This window comes from Sminthopsis crassicaudata, chromosome 2 (assembly GCF_048593235.1).
Source record: "Sminthopsis crassicaudata isolate SCR6 chromosome 2, ASM4859323v1, whole genome shotgun sequence".
NCBI classification, from domain to species: domain Eukaryota; kingdom Metazoa; phylum Chordata; class Mammalia; order Dasyuromorphia; family Dasyuridae; genus Sminthopsis; species Sminthopsis crassicaudata.
Window position 1 is genome coordinate 80,070,586 of NC_133618.1, and position 17,288 is coordinate 80,087,873.

Genomic DNA, 17,288 nt, shown 5'->3' on the forward strand with positions numbered 1-17,288 from the left:
AGTCCTGATTTATCAACTCTTTCCAATATATACAATATATTAAGTCTGAAATCCTTAGCACGGCACTCAAGGAAAGGAAAGAGGAAAAGTAATAAGAATTTATAAAATACCTGCTATGTGCCAGGCACTGTGCTAAGCACTTAACAATATTTCATTTGCTCCCTAAGAACCTTCATGAATAACTATCTTTACATGTAATGGGTAAAGAATAAAATACAATTAAGTGCAAAAACAGAACCCTCCCAACTCCAGTTCAAACCTAATTTTCTATTTCTAATTATAATTAGGCTCCAATCAAACAAGATTACTCAGTGGTTCCTCAAATGCAACTTGTACCTTCTCAACTCCATGTTTTAAACAAATTTTTCTTCTCTTAGAATGTCTTCATATTGATCTCTGCCTCTACCTGTCAAAATTGATTTTAAGATACAGCTTAAAGACAACTTTTCTATTATACTAACCAAAGGAACTGATTCTCCCTGAAAAAAAAGAAATTTTTTTCCTTTCTCTAAACTTCTTTAACCCCTAGTAAATTCTCATATATAAGAAGACTATCAGAGTCTGGCAATCAGTCATTCCAACTCAATTGTTGAAGAAATGAGAAAATGAAGGAAGAGAGGTCCAATGACTTTTCCCAAATATCCTTCTACAATGTATGATAATTATGTGCAGTCTATGACTAAGTCAACTAACTTACTGCACAATTTCTTAACCTGGAAAAATATTTGTAATACTTGTAATGTAAGATTATGAGAATTAAAGATGTGTGCATATATAAGTATCTTGCAATCACAAAGACAAACTTATTTATCCAGATTATATAAAATACAGACTGTATTCTTCTCTTTTTACATTCCCTATATTCCTAGTTGAGTGTTGGGTACAGACATTTAATAAATCATCAGTGAATTACTGAAATACACTCATCTGCACTGTGCAATTTCTTGACGCAATCAATTAAGGTAAAACTCAGTAAGATGCTTCACTATCCTAACTATATATTTAAGGCGGGCTTCTAAAGCAAGAGTTTCAAACTGATTTTCTTAAACCATTCATTTTTCTTTCAGTCCCCAAATTTGTTTTAATAGAATTATATTCAGTTTTTTTGGGGAAAAAAAGATTAAATCAAATAAAGTTTAAAACTCACTTGTAGTGAGTGAGTGGAAAAAATGCTGGATTTAATTATCAGAGGAACCAGGTCCAGATCTCGTTTCTGCCCTTTATATCCCTCTGAGACTGAATTTTTTTAGCCATAAAATGAAACGGTTAAGGGTGAGAAAAGGTACTTTCCTCTTCTGGATCTATGTCAATATGCCCATACCCTCTGAACCATTACTGCTCTTCTTCCAATATGGCTAAAATATTTTAGCCCCTCTACTCTAAATGCAATATAATGTGCTTATATGATACTATTCAGAAGTACAGGAACAGAAGAGGGAGAAAGGGCTCAACCTGGAGTTGTGGAGGGGAACTTCCCAATAAGAAGCTTCCTCTGCCAAGTGTCTTTCCTGCAACTTCAGAACATTCAAATGTGAAGTGACTTGCTCATCTTGTAGCCAGAAGGTGACAAAGACAGAACTTGAACACAGGTGACTCTGGTTCAGAGGCCAACTCTCTAGCCCAGCACCAGGCTATCTTCTTCCTGAAAAGTCCCTTAAAATTGTTAGAGGACAACAGTTGTTATGTGCACAAAGATTTAAAATGAATAAAAAAGCCTTGAAGGCTAGTTTAAGCCAACAAATCTGGGTCTGCATTTTCTCTGTACCTGCAATAGACATAACATCTTTAATTGGGTCTATGAAATACCATGTTACAATGTTTCTTGAGGCAGTAAAGATTAATTGCCACAATGTTATAAACAAGAAGTCTGGTTATGATGTACTCAGGACTGGCCAAATAGAATACTTTTCCCTTAATTATTCCTTTCTCTTTCTCATTGTTTAATTTTTTAAGACATTATTAATTATTAGCTACAGATTTATAAAAACATATTTTTAAATTTTTTTTTAATTTCCAAAATGGCAAAGCTTAATGCTGTTACTAGTATAGAAGGTAGAGATTCAAAAGACTTGAAAGCCAGAAAGGGAAAGAAAAGGGATTAAGCATTTACATATTGCCTACTAAGTGCCAGGTATTCTATTATCATCTAACTTGATAATAAGTTTTTATATATATCTTCTTTTAGGTTTACAAATCACTTTTCAAAGTAACTTACCTGAAAGGAAGGTGCTATTATTCTTTTTTTAAAGATAAGGAAACCGAGGCAAACAGAGGATACAGGATTTGTCCACAGTGATTCATCTAGTGATTCGTCTAAGGTCAGATTTTAATTCTGGTCTTCCATGTTACTAAAGCAGATGCAACAGAACTTGAAAATTAATTGGATGTGGGGAGTAAGAAAGTGAGGTGCCGAGGCCAAGTTGTGAATCTGGGGTACTGAGAGATAGGGAAGTTAGGAACAAAGCCGGGTTTGGAGGAAAGAGAATGTTTTGGATATGGTGAGTTTAAAATGTTTAACATCAGATTCATCCAGACAATTCCTGTTTCCTCATCCATAGAATAAGAATAACAGTACCTAACTTACAAACTTATTGTGAGGCTCAAAAAAGAAAATAACTATGCAAACCTTAGTAATTGCTAATATTAATACTATTATTCCTCAGTCAATTACAGGGAAGGTTAATTTTTCCTGGTATCTAACTTTACAGTACTGAAAAGTACTTTCCATGGTTCTTAAAGAATCAGAGTTAAGCACAGTTTAACTGGATACCAGGATATAAATACCAAAAAACTCTTTTCTATCTTATTTCTCTCCCTATATTCTTTTGCAGCTTCTCTTGGAATTATGGGCAGGAATTGAGAAATTGAGGAAGAAGTCTAAGTTGCAAATCTGAGCCCCTGGACTGACCTTACAGTCCCTTTGGCAAAAAGAGGAATACTACCCAAAGTTGACAATGCTTGACAGTGCATCACTAAACAACTCAACTGTAAGAATTAAAAATAAAGCTATGAAAAGAGAAAAGAAAGTTCCAGAGCAAGTGTAATAGATTAGAAAAGGGAGAGATGGAGGGACTGGAGGCCACAGTAAGGACTGAGAACAGATTTAGGAGGGATGATGTAGGAAAGACTGGAGGACAGGATGTTGTAGTTGGAAAAAAGGAATCTCAGGGTTATAAATCACAAAAGTAGAATGCTTAAGGATGATGGTCAAATAAAGGCTGATCATTACTGCGTGCAAAGTGTAATGAAGATAGTTTATAGGAATTGAAGAGGTTGCTAAAATGAAAACTAGAAATTTCAAGGTGATATAAATATGTATGTTGAAAACCTCATATCTGAGAGGAAATATGAGGGATTAAGGTAGAGGGAAAAAATAGTAAACAAGGTGCTAAATTTCTGGGAAAAGGAGAAGGATGAGAAAATAAAAATTAGAATAGACTTGAGAGAGGAGTTTGGTGATGGCCAAACAGGAATGAACAAATTTCTTAATATACAATTCTTCCGTTTCAAATAACTTTTCCTCTCTCCTGACCTCACTTACTTTGAACTTCTACTGTACTTCTAAACCACAGAGTTTAGATATAGTGGCTAGAGCACAGGGCCTACAGGGAAGAATTCAAATTCTGCTGCAGACATTTTATTAACTATGTGACCTTAGGCAAAAACTTTCATTCTGGAGTTATTAGTAATAATATTTTTAGTGAGGGCATTATAATAAAATATGCTCCATTATTTTGAAAATTTAGGGAGTAATCCGAGTTATTTCCAACTTTTATTTTGGCAGGGAAGGAGAGCTGTCAAGAGTTAGCCTCCCTACTTCCCTTCAGATTAAAAAACAAAAACACACATCTCTTGTGAGAAATAGAAATCATAAACTCTTGTTAAAGTATTTAAGATGTACCACAGCATGGCTTTGACCTCCCTTATATCAGCCTTATCTCATACTACATTCCAGCCAAAATGAACTGCTCACCATCTCCTGCTCTAGTCTAATCCTTTCTCATCTCCATGCCATCCCCTAGTCTCTATTTGTTTAAATCTTCCTGCTTCAAGGTAAAACTCAGTGATTGAAATCTTTCATGAAACTACCTTTGATAGCCTTTACTTTCTTTCAACCCTTCAAGTGATTCCCCCCTCATCTCAAAGCACTGAAGCTTCCTTTTTAATTTCTCTCCCTCCTTTTGTGTAATATTTACTAGGATCTATAATTAATTCCCTTACCCTGCTGAACTGTAAGTTCCTTGAGAACAAGACCTGTTACATACTCACAAGTGTATACATGTATATATAAACATATACATAAATATAACCATATCTTTGTGTCTTACAAAACTAGTACAATGTCTTGCTAGTTTGATAAATGTTTGGATGCAGGGGAGAAATAAAGGAATTCAAGGTTCTTCATGATCTGCCTCTAACTTACCTTTCCATATTATTTCACTTCTCATATTCTTAGGTTCTAGAAAAGCCAAACCAAATTTTTTCTCTGGTTCTTGTCACTGGGTTTTTATAATGCTAACAACATATGCATGCTCAGGGCACAACCCAAATGTCATTGTCAATGTCTCACTCTCACTTCTTCCATACAATCTCTGGTCCAAATGCGCTACTTTTATCTCTATCACATTTCTCACACAGACTCTCCCACCCCTAGTCTGCTTTCCTCTGATACCACTACTACCCTGAGACAGGTCTTTATCATTATCCTAATACTACTACAATATCATGCTGCCACAAGTCTCTCCCCACTCTAGTTTATTTCCACTGGATTTGTCTTCCTAAAGCTCAGGTCTCAACCTGTCACAGACCATTCTCCTCGTCAACTTTTTTACAAATGTCAGTGGTTTCCTCTCACCTTTGGATCAAATATAAAATCTATAGTATTTAGTTTTGAAAGTCCTTTAAGACCCACCCTCCACTTCCCCACCCCTGCCCATTTTCTGACTTCTTATACCTCCCCCTCCTAGAATCTGAGATCCAGTGACACTGACTTCCTTGTTCCTCCCACAAGATACCACATTTCCCAACTTTTCGCTGTCTCCCATGCCTAGAAATTTCTTCCTCTTGTTCTCTGCTTCTTAGCTTTGCCGGCTTTTCTTCAGCTCAACTAAAATCTTCCCTTCTACATGAAACCTTTCTGGAACCTCTTAATGCTACTGGCCTTGCCTCTTGATTATTTCATTCAACCTCTATGTATCTTATTTGTACACAGTTGTTTGCTGCCTTTTGCCTTTCTTTCTATCCCTAGTGCTTAGAACATTGCAGGTTCTCAATTAATATTTAATGATAGACTGCAGGTTTCTTCCAGGAAGCATTTTCTCATCCCAATCAGAAGTGGCCTTGTCCTCCTAGAAATTCTCATGCTTCAGTTTGATGGTTAGCTAAGCACTAAATTGCATTCTAATTTGTATCATCATTATTTGTGTACATACTTTATCAGAGGCAGTCCAGTACGCAGAAAAGAATGCTGGACTCAAAAGTCAAGGGAAGCCTGCATGTAAATCTCACTTCAAATGCTATTTATAGCATCTCAGGCACAAGTCATTTAATCATAAGCATTTGTTGAGTTTACAGTGAGTCAGGCATTGTGCAAAATATACAAATATGATACAAAGAAATCCCTTTCCCCCAAAAAGATTTAATCAACTCTTTTTCTATCCACTAGGTTTGACTCCAAAACACAAGGCCTCAGCTGATCACCAAAAATCTCATCATGAGAATGACTCAGATTCTAATGTTCAATACCTTTACAACTCTTTCATTGCCTCTCCTCTCTGAAAGGAGAGCTGGAATGTGAAGTCATAAATTACTCCCCAAAGCCTTCCCTCAGAGAGGGCTTAGATGGGAAATTACCAGGCAATTCCATTTTCCATTATCTCTCTGCCTAGTTTTGATTCCATGAAACATCATGCCCCAACTGGGTAACCTTCTAGTGCTCTCCTTTCCCTTCTTTTCATTTTTTTTTTATCTTATCCTCCTCCATTAGATTGTTAAGCTACTTGAGGGTAAGGCTTGTCTTTTTCTTATTGGTATCTCTAGTATTTAAAACAGTGACTGGAACTTAGTAGATGCTTCATAAATGTTTAATTGAAAATATTCAAGCTATATACAATGTAAATAAGAGGTAAGCTTTCTGGGCTTTTGGTCTTCTCTCTTAAATAATGGGATTCAGAGAACAGCTATAATACTCATATCACTGTGTTGAAATGGTATATGAATTTAAGAAGTACAAAATTTTATTTGGTACTTAAATGCAGCAGTTTTTTGTTTTTTTATGGAAACAATACCATTTAGAGACCAAATTCCCTCAACAGTTTTGTTTTGTTTTTGTTTTTTTTTTTAATCTATGGTTTCAAAGTTTAAATGTCACTAGGTAGGAGGTTCTAAGGCAGATGGCATGTTAAATGATTGATTTTCATTTCTCAAATCTTAGGAATTTAAATGATAAAGAAAAGGAGATGTTTGGGGTAGGCTTCAAAGTGATAAAAAGAATGGAGTGCCAAGCCTGAAGTCAGGAAAACCTTTGTTTAAATATAACTTCAGATACTTATGAGTCGTATAACCCTGGAAAAGTCATTTAACTGCCCTTTGTCTTGGTTTCCTCAATTATAACTGAGGATAAGGATAATACTCACCTCACTAGGGTTATGTAAGCTTCAAATGAAATAATAATTGTAAAGCACTTAGCATAGTGCGAGGCTCATAGTGTGTGTGTGTGTGTGTGTGTGTGTGTGTGTGTGTGTGTGTGTGTGTGTGTGTGTGTATACATAGACACATAAGCTATTATTATTTGAAATTCAAGTTAAATGAAATATTTTCAAAAATAAATCTGAATCATTCAAATTCAGTATGTAAGCTTCTAAATTATAATGTATTATTTGACCTGTTTCATTGAATATTAACTTACATGAAGAAAGCAAAAATAATATAACCTAAACTGATGTCACAGACCAGTATCACTATAACCTATTATATGTCATTACTCATCAGAGCCCCTCAAGCATTTGTTCCTCTTTTGGCATTTAACTCAATAAACATTTATGAAGCACCAAATAAATGCTGGACTAAGTATGGGGATACAAATAAAGACCTCAAAGAGATTACAATTTAAGAGAGAAAAAAAATCAAAAGGAAGCTGAGGAGAGGGAGAGGCAGCTGAGATGGGAAACTATTATTTACAGACATATAGCATTACCTACCTACATTATTTGGTCTTGGCCTGGGACCTATTGTTGGCCAATCAATGGAGTCGGCTTGTTTGAATTTAAGGTATGGTTCTTAAGAAAGAAATCTAGCCAGTAAACCCCAGATATCTTGGGAGGGTTCAGTGACCAAAATAAATAAAAATAAAGAGCATCTGCAGTCAGAGTGACTATAAATAGCAATCATTTCTGTTTTGGCCAAAAACTCTGAGGGTCTTCCCCTTTCAGATTTACTTTATTTTGACTAGGTGAAAAAAAGACATTCTTTACCTCAATAGATACCTAGCCTTAATCACTGAATGGGTGTGGCCTCAGTCAAGCTGAAACCTGTTAAAAACTTTAGCTTAAAAAAGGCCCAAATCTCCTACAGCAAGGGGCCATCTCTAGTCATGCTGATTGTATTTGGCCACAGAACCTAGATGACTCTGGAGGAAAAAGTGAGACAGGTGACCTTACCCAGGCTTCCCTCACTTAAATCCAATTCACTTGCATGTCATGGCATCATTTTCCTACTGTCACGGTCCTCTTTGAGAATGAAGAGCAAACAACAAACATACATTATTACAGTTACCAAATACTTGACTGTTATAATGACTATTTTTAGTTTTTAAGATATTTTGATTGTAAATCAATGTTATATAAATAAGAATATTTTCAGATTTCCTTTTGCTAAAGAGTTAAAAATCAGTAAAAGATGAAAAAAGTTTGAACTAAATTGTACCACTTCCAAAAGTAATAAATTTTATTTTTAAATTATAAGGATTAGAAATGGTCTAATTTACAATCTAATTTTCTCTCTGCCATGATTGGGAAGGTAACCCTTGGTTTTACCAGCAAAGAACAAGTTTGATCATGTCTTCCATCAAGCCAGTAATGTTTTAACTACAGGCAGGTAATACCTGGTCTATCAATGATCAGCTTAAGTTCAGAAACTTCACAAGATCATGGATTCAGAACTGAAAAGCCCTTAGAAGTATTTGAGTCCAACCCTCATTTTACAGACAAGGAAACAGCTTCCCTAGGGTTACATAGTAAGATTCTAAAGCTGGATTTGAACCCATCATTCTGCCAACAAATCCACTGGCCCATATTTTTTAAAGGATGGACAAATATCAAATGTTATATACTAATGGAAACTGAAGATAATCTAAAATACTAAAGTAGTTTAAAACATCATGTATATTTTATCTAACTAAAACTGGAGAAGGATAAGAATAGATTAGGCAATTTTCAAAAAGTTTCAAATACTAACATGATTTATAAAAATAAAAAATGCAATGAATGATGTGAAGCATAAAATATGACTTGAAAACAGCTTCTGCTCACGTAAAATAAGAATAAACCTAGATTCTGAAAAAGTGTCAGGCAGCTCTATTCTTTTTCTTGGTATTTAGTCATGTCCAACTTCTCAATCCTGTGGTAGTTAGGACATACTGCCCAAAGGGTTTTCTTGACAAAGATACAGAAGGGATTTGCCATATCCTTCAGCAGAGAATTAAGGCAAACAGAGATTAGATGACTTGCCTAGGGTCACATAACTAGTGAGAGGATCAGAAGCTGGATTTGAATACACATCTTCCAGACTCTAGCCAGCAGCCTGCTGAGTAATTTAGTTGCCTAGCAGCAACAGTTCTATCTGGAAGCTCAGCAATCATTAAAGACAAGATAAGGCTTAGTGATGCATGGGTTTGATAGAATTGCAGACTGCATTATTTTGCTTCCTATAAAAGGTTGTTTTTTAAAAAAATATTCTAGGCCAATTGAAGTTGTTTGAAAGTGGCCTCTAAATAATTGAAGAATTATTATGTATTCTATATACAGTGCTTGAGGTGTTATTCTCTAGGTCTCTAATAAAGGAATTTTAAGAGTTCTAAATAGAACATTTTTATTGTGGATTTGAAATGTCCTTGATTTCAGAACCAATATTTAACATGACTTAGCATCACTGGTCACCTATTAGAAGGTAATCTGTTATCTTTGATTTAATGCAAAACCAAAAATATTTAAACTCAAAACACGAAATTTCCTGATACAAGTAGTCTCAACATCCTTACTGGAAACAAAAAATTTTCTTGAGGACAAGAACTATCATTTTTTTTTTTAAACTTTAGTATTCTTAACACCTAGCAGCATGCCTTAAATAAATCTATTTGGTGAGAGAGTAACTATTCTTCACCTTATACTTTTAGAGAGCTATGCTCTGAGGACACTGAGAAATCAAGCATCTTGATCACACAGCCAATGTGTCAAAGCGGTCCTTGAATGCAGTCCTGGCTGGCCAAAGGGCCTCTTCCTTCAACATCTCTACCAAGGATAACAAGCTCTGTGAGAAAAGAGAATTTCACCGTTCACCTTTGTATCCCCAGTACCCAACAAAACATTTTGTATGGTAGGTACTTAATTACTGAATATATGAACTCAATGAATTTAATTGCTAGAGCATATATTTTAGAATAAAATATTATTTTTAAGACCTTGTCTGACTCCCTCATTTTAGAGAGGACAGTGGGGCTTACAGAAGTTTAAAGGCCCCATCCATATCTTCTACAAGTATGAATAGCATCAGAGATCAGATTTCAACCCAGGGCTTCTGACACCTCAGTTCAGGGTGTCACAGTGGATCCAGACCAGGCTTGAAGTCAGGAAGATCCAATCTCAAATCCACTCTCTGACATTTACTGTGATACTGTGCAACCCACTTATTTGCCTCAGTTTGCTCTTCTGTAAATTGAGTTGGAGAAGGAAAAGGCAAACCACTCCAATATCTGCCAAAAAAACTCGAAATGGGGTCATGAAAAGTCCAAGACTACTGAACCAACTAAACAACAACTCAAAACTTAGAAACACAATTTTGTAAACAATATTTTAACAGATACATGCTAAGTTGTTAAATTTCTAAATCAAAACTAAACTGACCCTAATTACCTGTAGGGACGTCAGGCAAGCAAGTCATTTAACCTTCAGGTCTTTAGTTTCCTCAATTGTAAAATGAGAAGGCTGACCAAAATTAAAGTATCACTTGCATTAAATCCATGCACATTAAATACAAGATTTGCAAAAAGCTGCCATTAAATAGCATCAATACTTAAAAATGCACAAGCCTTTTTATCAAGTCCTGGAATATTATTACTATAAATAAAATTTAAAATTGTTTTTTTTTTCACATTAGAAGCTCAAAGAGAAAAATCAAGGAAGCTTGGGTTATTATCAACTTGAACATTTAATGAGCAGTTTTTAGATCTCTGTTCTAAGATAACTTTTTTTTCAACAACTTTTTCACTTATTCTCCTATCTTCCTCTCATTAGTATGATGTATTAATAAATAATTCATAAAGAAAGTGAAGAAAAATAGTTAAACATTTAGTAATGTTACAATTTCATCAAAGTATTTAGAAAAAACATGTCACAAAAGAACCACAAATCATCCTCCAAATTAAAACGTTTGACATGCTTTTACAGAAGATAAATAATTACCACTTATATAACCAAAAAGACTATCTCTCTGTCTTGCAATAGAATCATAATTAGACTAAAAAATGGTGTGAAATCTGACCTTTCCAATGAGCTTTCCAGAGAAAGATCCCATAATTGCTTGGACATGGCAATTGATAAGACATTTTTATTTAAAGCCCTCTTGCTGAAGCTTAGATTCTTTTTCTCAAGTTCTGCTCTCCACAAGATGAGCTTAGTGACCAATCCTTTTGCCCCCATCATTTATTTTTGTTTTTATTATTATTTTTTGGGGGAAAAGGGGGCAATTAGGATTAAGTGATTTGTCCAAGGTCATACAGCTAGTGAGTAATTAAGTGTCTGAGGATGGATTTGCACTCGGGTCCTCCTGACTCCAAGGATGGTGATCTATCCATTGAGCTACTCTTAGCTGCCCCAGCCCTGGCATTTTTTTTTTTTAAATAATTGCTGACATTTATTTAGCATCCTCAAATTTATGAACATCTCATTTGAACCTCAATAAACCTGTCAGGTATGAGGAATTTACTACCAGTGTTTATCCCCATTTGACAGATGGAAAAAGTGAAGCTCAGAGAGGTCAGGTGATTTTCCTATGGTGGCACAACTAATAAGAGTCTGATGCAGGACTCCCATCCTTCCTGTGTCTGCCCACTACACATCAAACTCAAACAGAAAAGAAGGATATGAAGATTCAGTTATAAATAATCTGGTTCAGATCACACTTGGAAGGTTCTGGCTCTCGGTTTTACACTGATGCACTACACTATGCTGCCTCTAATCTCTTCATAAATCTTGAGATGTGTTCATTTATCCTTCAACACTTTTTTCCCCAAGTGAAATAATCTTATCTCCTTGCCTCATCTGCACAAAAATTGCTATGTGTTAAAGGTAGATGATGACCATCATAGTGTGTCCTCATCAGAGAAGATGCTGTGCTCTATGAGCAAAGTAGAATTTAATTAGCTCAGAAGAAACAAAAGATCCAGTTAGGCAATCCATTCCAAAGTACGCAACTATTTGTGTCCAACCTGTGGCAAAGCAGTCTAAGTTCATATTGGTCTAATCAGCCACAGATGGACACACTAACAAGACTAATATAGTGATGCATTTTGGTCCTCTTTGGGAATGAAGGAAGGACAACAACATCTGGGGCATTTTGGACATGGGAAAACAAACTCAGAGAAAGTTAAGTGGCCTGCCTAAAGTCACAGAACTAAGACATGAAATCAGAAGGCCAATCTTCTCACTCCCAGCAGAGTTGATGATCTATTGTGACTGCAAACTTTTATTTTGTCTTTGTTCTTGTCTTTTTAACCTTCTTTATGTTCTTCATGTCTTAAATAATGAAGTCCAACAAAGAAATGATCTGACAATTACTGGCTAAAAAAATCATCAAGAAATCTGCCTATTACCTATCCAGCATTGTAAAATATTTCTGGCCTCACAAGTCAAAAACTCTGACACTGCTGGTCAAAGATGCTATTTCCTTTTCTTTTCGGTCACTGTCACTTCCTTCACTAATTAGAAGGAAAAGTCTCCTTTTTTCTTCATACTAGGCTAATACCTATGACAAATTTATAATTTAGCAAGTGAAAAAATTAGACAAATAATTTTAAGACAAAGAGTAAATGCCATAACTACAAAATTATAAGAGGAGGGAAAGGGCACATAAATGTACATCAATATCTGACTTCAATAATTCACACATATGCTGTTGTGCACAGAAATCTGGAAGAGAAAAAGTTTCTTTCAGAAGATTTCAAAACAGTGACATTTAAGCAGAGATTTGAAGATCAAAGGTATGCAGGAGCATTTCAGGTAAAGAAATTAGAGCATGAGGGAGGGGAAAGTACTGTTCTGGAAGCAGCAAATAGCTGTTTGGCTGAAGCACAGGATACATGAAGGGTATAAGATAGACTGTATTGGAAAAGTTAGACTTGGGAAAATTAATGTGACAGTAGTTTATCAGATGAAATGGAGGGGCAAATAGATTGGAAGTAGCGAGACTACTAAAGAGATTATTACAATATTTTGGAGAAAGTATTAAGAACTCAACTATTAAAAAGAAAGGCCGGAATAAGTTTGAAAGATAGTAGAATCAACAGGAGTCTGTGGTGTAACAGGATAATTAAAATGATCCCAGGGCTTCAAGTGTGGGTTACTATGAAAATGACAGTATCACAAACAGAGAGGAAATTCAAAAAGGTTGTAGATTATCCACATCCACATTTAAGAGGTTGTAGAGTATCCACATTTAATTTTGATATAGTTTGTACATTAACTGTTATCTCTAATCAATTTTTAAGTTAAAATTATATGACTGCTACCTCTAACAAGTTATTTCTTGACTTTTTCTACATTATTTTATAATCACTACTAAAAATGTTCCAAATTACTTATATGAAGGAAAAGGGACACAAAGGAACTAAAGAAAAGTGGAGAAGATTCCAAGGATTACTTGAAAATTATTATGTCATCTTGAACTGGAATATTTTGGATATATTGAGTTTGAGGTGTGAACAATTCATCCTGGCAGATATGGCAAGAAAACCATTCTGAAGATACCAATGCAGTATATTATAATAAGAGCAAGAGGATTCATGTTCAAACACTAGTCTGGTTATTTGCTGTCTATGCTGCCTTGGAAAAGCTACTATACCTCTACACCTAAGTTTCCTCATATAGAAAAAGACTCTTGGACTTCATTCGCTCCTATTCCAATCAGATAATATATTATATTAGGGCTTCTTAAACTTTTTGCACTTGCAGCCCCTTTTCCCCTAAGAAATCTTTGGGTGATCCTGGGTTTATAGGCATACACATAAAACATTTACTTATAATAAATTATAATTTCAGGATCCCCACAGTTATGTTATAAGATATATAGTGTCACCAACTAAGGTTATATAGCTCTTAAAAGTTAACAAGTCTCATTCCAAAAAAGTAGCCAAAAGGGGTATATTGTTCAGAAAAGAACTGAGAGTCATACAGTAAAAGTGGTTGACAGGAATCACATAATCTAAGTGTTAAAAGCCAGGATTTGAACCCAGGGCTACTTATTCTAAGTGAGGGGACTTTTCTGTTCCTTCTGTGATATAATTCCCAGCTTCTTAAACTGTAGTTGGTGACACTATTAGAAGTAGGATCTCAAGTTTTCTTCTATGTGTAAAAAATAGTAGAGGAAAAAGGTTTGGACTAAACATCTAGGGTTCCTTACAACTTATGAACCTACTGATTTTCTGTCCTTTTACTTACCAAATGAAGTCAGTTATTAGAGAACTATTCAACTCAAATGCTGCTCTTTATTCTTTTCTAGGATTAAGTGTGATACTTCAGGGCTGTTACAAAAGTTATGTAAGTCATAAGAAGCTTATGAACTGAATATATATTTACTGGCAAGCAGTTATAAAGCAAAATTTCTTAAATCTAAAAATATTCTATAAGGACTATAAAGGAAAAAAAAAAAGCTTCTTTGTGAGAAAGTAAGAGTTCTTCATAGAACACCAAGCTAAAAAGGGCTACCATGATACTAAGTATAACCATATGTAATATAGGATATTATTCCTGAAAGTTCTATGCCTTGGCACATCATCTTTCTAGGACATGACTGTTATGTCTTAAGTTTATGACCTTTTGTATGTTTAATATATGCTGACATGAAGAAACAGAGAAACTATTTAATTGCTTGTTTTTTTGTTTTTAAATAAACTTCTTGGAAGATTGTCTTCAATCAGAGCAAGATACTTTTTTAATCAAGAGTTTAAAACTTAAAAGAGAGACTTTTAACTAACAGAATTGTGTATGACTAGCAGGCATTTGCTTGAAGATGAAAAAATATAGTAGTATAACTTCTGGTTATTTTAGCAGGCAGGAGGTAAACTAAATGATTCAAAAGTTTAACACAACAGGTAGGAATTTCTTTCCTTTTGATTTCTGGTCCAAGCTTAGCTTATATAGATGAAATTTAAAAAAATCTACAACCAGATAGTTGTTTGGCAAGTCTGTTTTTAAAAAAAAAAAAAAAAAGTGTGATCTATCTGTACAGCAAGAGTCAGGTATCTCCATTTCTATTTAAAGCTCTGAATTAACTCAGCAAGGTGCCAAAGAAAGCCAAAGTCACTCAAAACTCGTCTTTTGTTTCCCCAATTTAAATCAGATTATTATATCTATCTGTTTCAGTCTTGAAGGGAAAAGAAACTTTAAAGCACTTTTGGTTTCTGAGTACAGTATTACTATGTGTTTTAAATGAAAATTTTAAGACAAAAAATTGCAAATCATTTTTAAAGATTTGTAGTATATCCTAACAACTCTTGCTGGTAACTTTTACCTTTGCACAACTTTCAAAGTACTTGATAGTGTTTTGGATAAACACTCATTAAAAATTTGCTTCACTCTGCTATTCAAACTAGGATTCTCCTTTCCCATCTTTCCATTTTCAGTGTTTCAAATAATCTTTTCTTTCCCTCCCATCCTCTTAACATAAACTTGAAAAACAAATGCATTAAGGTGTGACTATTTGTACTTCATTAAAGGTCTCAGAATTTCTTTGCAAAAATCTTAATATATTTGAAAATTGTGTGTGTGTGTGTAACATTTAAAGAGGACAACTATTGCCAGTGTAAGCACTGTATATTTATAGATATTTCCAGTTTCAGCAAGAACTGATATAACTAAGCATTGAAAAAGGCAATAAGCAAATTAAAAGTGATGGGAAGGAGCAAAATTAATTGAAAAATCATACACTTATTTTTAAATTTTCCTCAATTTTACCTACTTATTTATATGCTTTATAAACACTTCATATGTAACACTTAAAACACATTTGATATGTACTGGCCACACTGACATCCTAAGTTCTCAAATGAATCTATGATAAAGTGATAGTAAATATTTAATGCCCACATTTTTAACCAATATTTCAAACAATAAACTGAGAATAAACAAGAAATCAGACAAACATAAGATTTAAGTTTTTGTTGACCGTTTCCTTAGGTGTTACATGAAATAAGAGAAGAGCAGCTTGAGTTACTGGTAAGAAGATACACAACTAAATCAAAACCGCTGTCACATTTGGCACTACTCTCTCTGTTCCTTCTTGGCAGTCTAAGTATCGGCCAAGAGCGAAGTTGGCTGCGTGAAGGATGATTTATACTCTCCTATTAGAAGTGGTCCCTCTTAAACAGGAATGCTACATAATCAATGCACGCCGGGTTCTAACCTTGTCAAACCAGGATTTTTCATAAATGTTTTTTTTTTTTTTTTTTAAGGGAGTGGGGAAGAAAATAAAAGAAAGAAAACCCGATTCCTGGGTCATTAACAAAGACAAGTTTTGTAAGGCATTAATCTGATTCCACCTAAGAAAAACACTGAAGTTACTGTTTTCTCAGGTCAGCCACTTTTAAGGTAGGTAAGAAAGGCATCGTGAGAGAATCGTGTCCAGAAACAATGAAGACAAAACGTGAGCTCCAAGGAGCGGAGGGGCACGGGGAGAGCGGGTGCGGGGGTGGTTACTACGGTACACGGAAGGTTTTCAGAGTGTAACTATCCCAGGCCCGGCCGGCTGCAGTCTCCCAGCCGCCGCCGCCGCCGCCTTTTCCCACAAGGGACATAACCACACGCCGGTCGGTCTCCGGCGCAGGTTTGACACAAGGCGCACTAGTGGGGACTTGAACAACAGACACCCACCACTGCAACAAATGCCCAGGAAACGCCGCTGCCAGCTGGCAGACGCCTAGGGCCCGCCCCCTCCCCAAGTTCAGCTCTTCTTTGGGGATCCCAGCTGGGGAGTGCGGGGAAGGATATCCCCCAAACCGCCACCGCAGCAGCCCCGGGCGGAAAAAGGCCAGGTCACGGACTTTGGACAGTCCCTCCCGGGGGTTCTTTGTTTCCTACGAGCCTGGGGGCCCGCGCCTACCCCTCTACTTCCCTGGTTGGGGGCTCAGAAAGAGCACACCCGGTTGGGCGCAAGATGGGGAGGGGCTGGCGGGGGAGGGGAGGGGGCGGCCGCCGCCGTTTACCTTGTACACGTCCCCGTAGGTGCCGCTGCCGATGCGCTGGATCAGCTCAAAGTCTTCCTGCGGGTTCCGGCGGGACAAGTCGAAGCCGGGATTCATGGCGGGTCCGAGGGGTCCCCCGCCTCCCTCCCGGGGCCGGGGAGGAGGGGGCCGCTCCGGGGACACAGGGAGAGTGGACGCCGCTCTGTGCCCGGCGCCTCTGCGGCCGCCGCCGCCGCCTCTGCCTCCGCCGCTCCTGGGGCGGGCAGTCACAATCGCCCCAGCTCCACGCGGGGCCCGCCGCCGCCGCCGCCGCCGCGCTGTCCGCTCTCGCCCCACCGCCGATCTCGGCCAACCGTCGGCGACCTCCTCTCCCCTCCCCGCCCGGCCCCGCCCCGCCTCAAGCCCAGTACCCTCGCAGGGAGAGAAGGACGCTCGCAACCCCAAGCCCCGGCAGAAACTCCAACATGGCTTCCGCTTCCCCTCCTCCTCCTCCTCCTCCTCCTCCTCTTCCCCCCGCCCCCCTCCCTAGGCTCCGACTCATCCTCCCTCCCTCCTCCCTCTTTTCCCAACTTGGAGCCACGGCGCAGCCGCCGCCGCTGTGGAAGGGAGCGAGCCCGAT

At 37.0% G+C, this 17,288-nt stretch overlaps 1 protein-coding gene across 2 annotated transcripts in view; it reads right to left on the minus strand.

Annotated features, from left to right (window-relative positions):
• MAP4K3 (mitogen-activated protein kinase kinase kinase kinase 3) overlaps nucleotides 1-17,048 on the minus strand; it is a 166,483-nt gene extending 149,435 nt beyond the window's left edge. The window contains exon 1 of one of the 2 annotated variants that reach the window (XM_074286652.1): nucleotides 16,691-17,048. In XM_074286652.1, the coding sequence (XP_074142753.1) occupies nucleotides 16,691-16,786 (96 nt within the window). In that variant the 5' untranslated portion in view covers nucleotides 16,787-17,048. The remainder of the gene's footprint in view (nucleotides 1-16,690) is intronic. The other variant, XM_074286649.1, reaches the window with a different exon arrangement.
• Nucleotides 17,049-17,288: the final 240 nt, after the last annotated feature.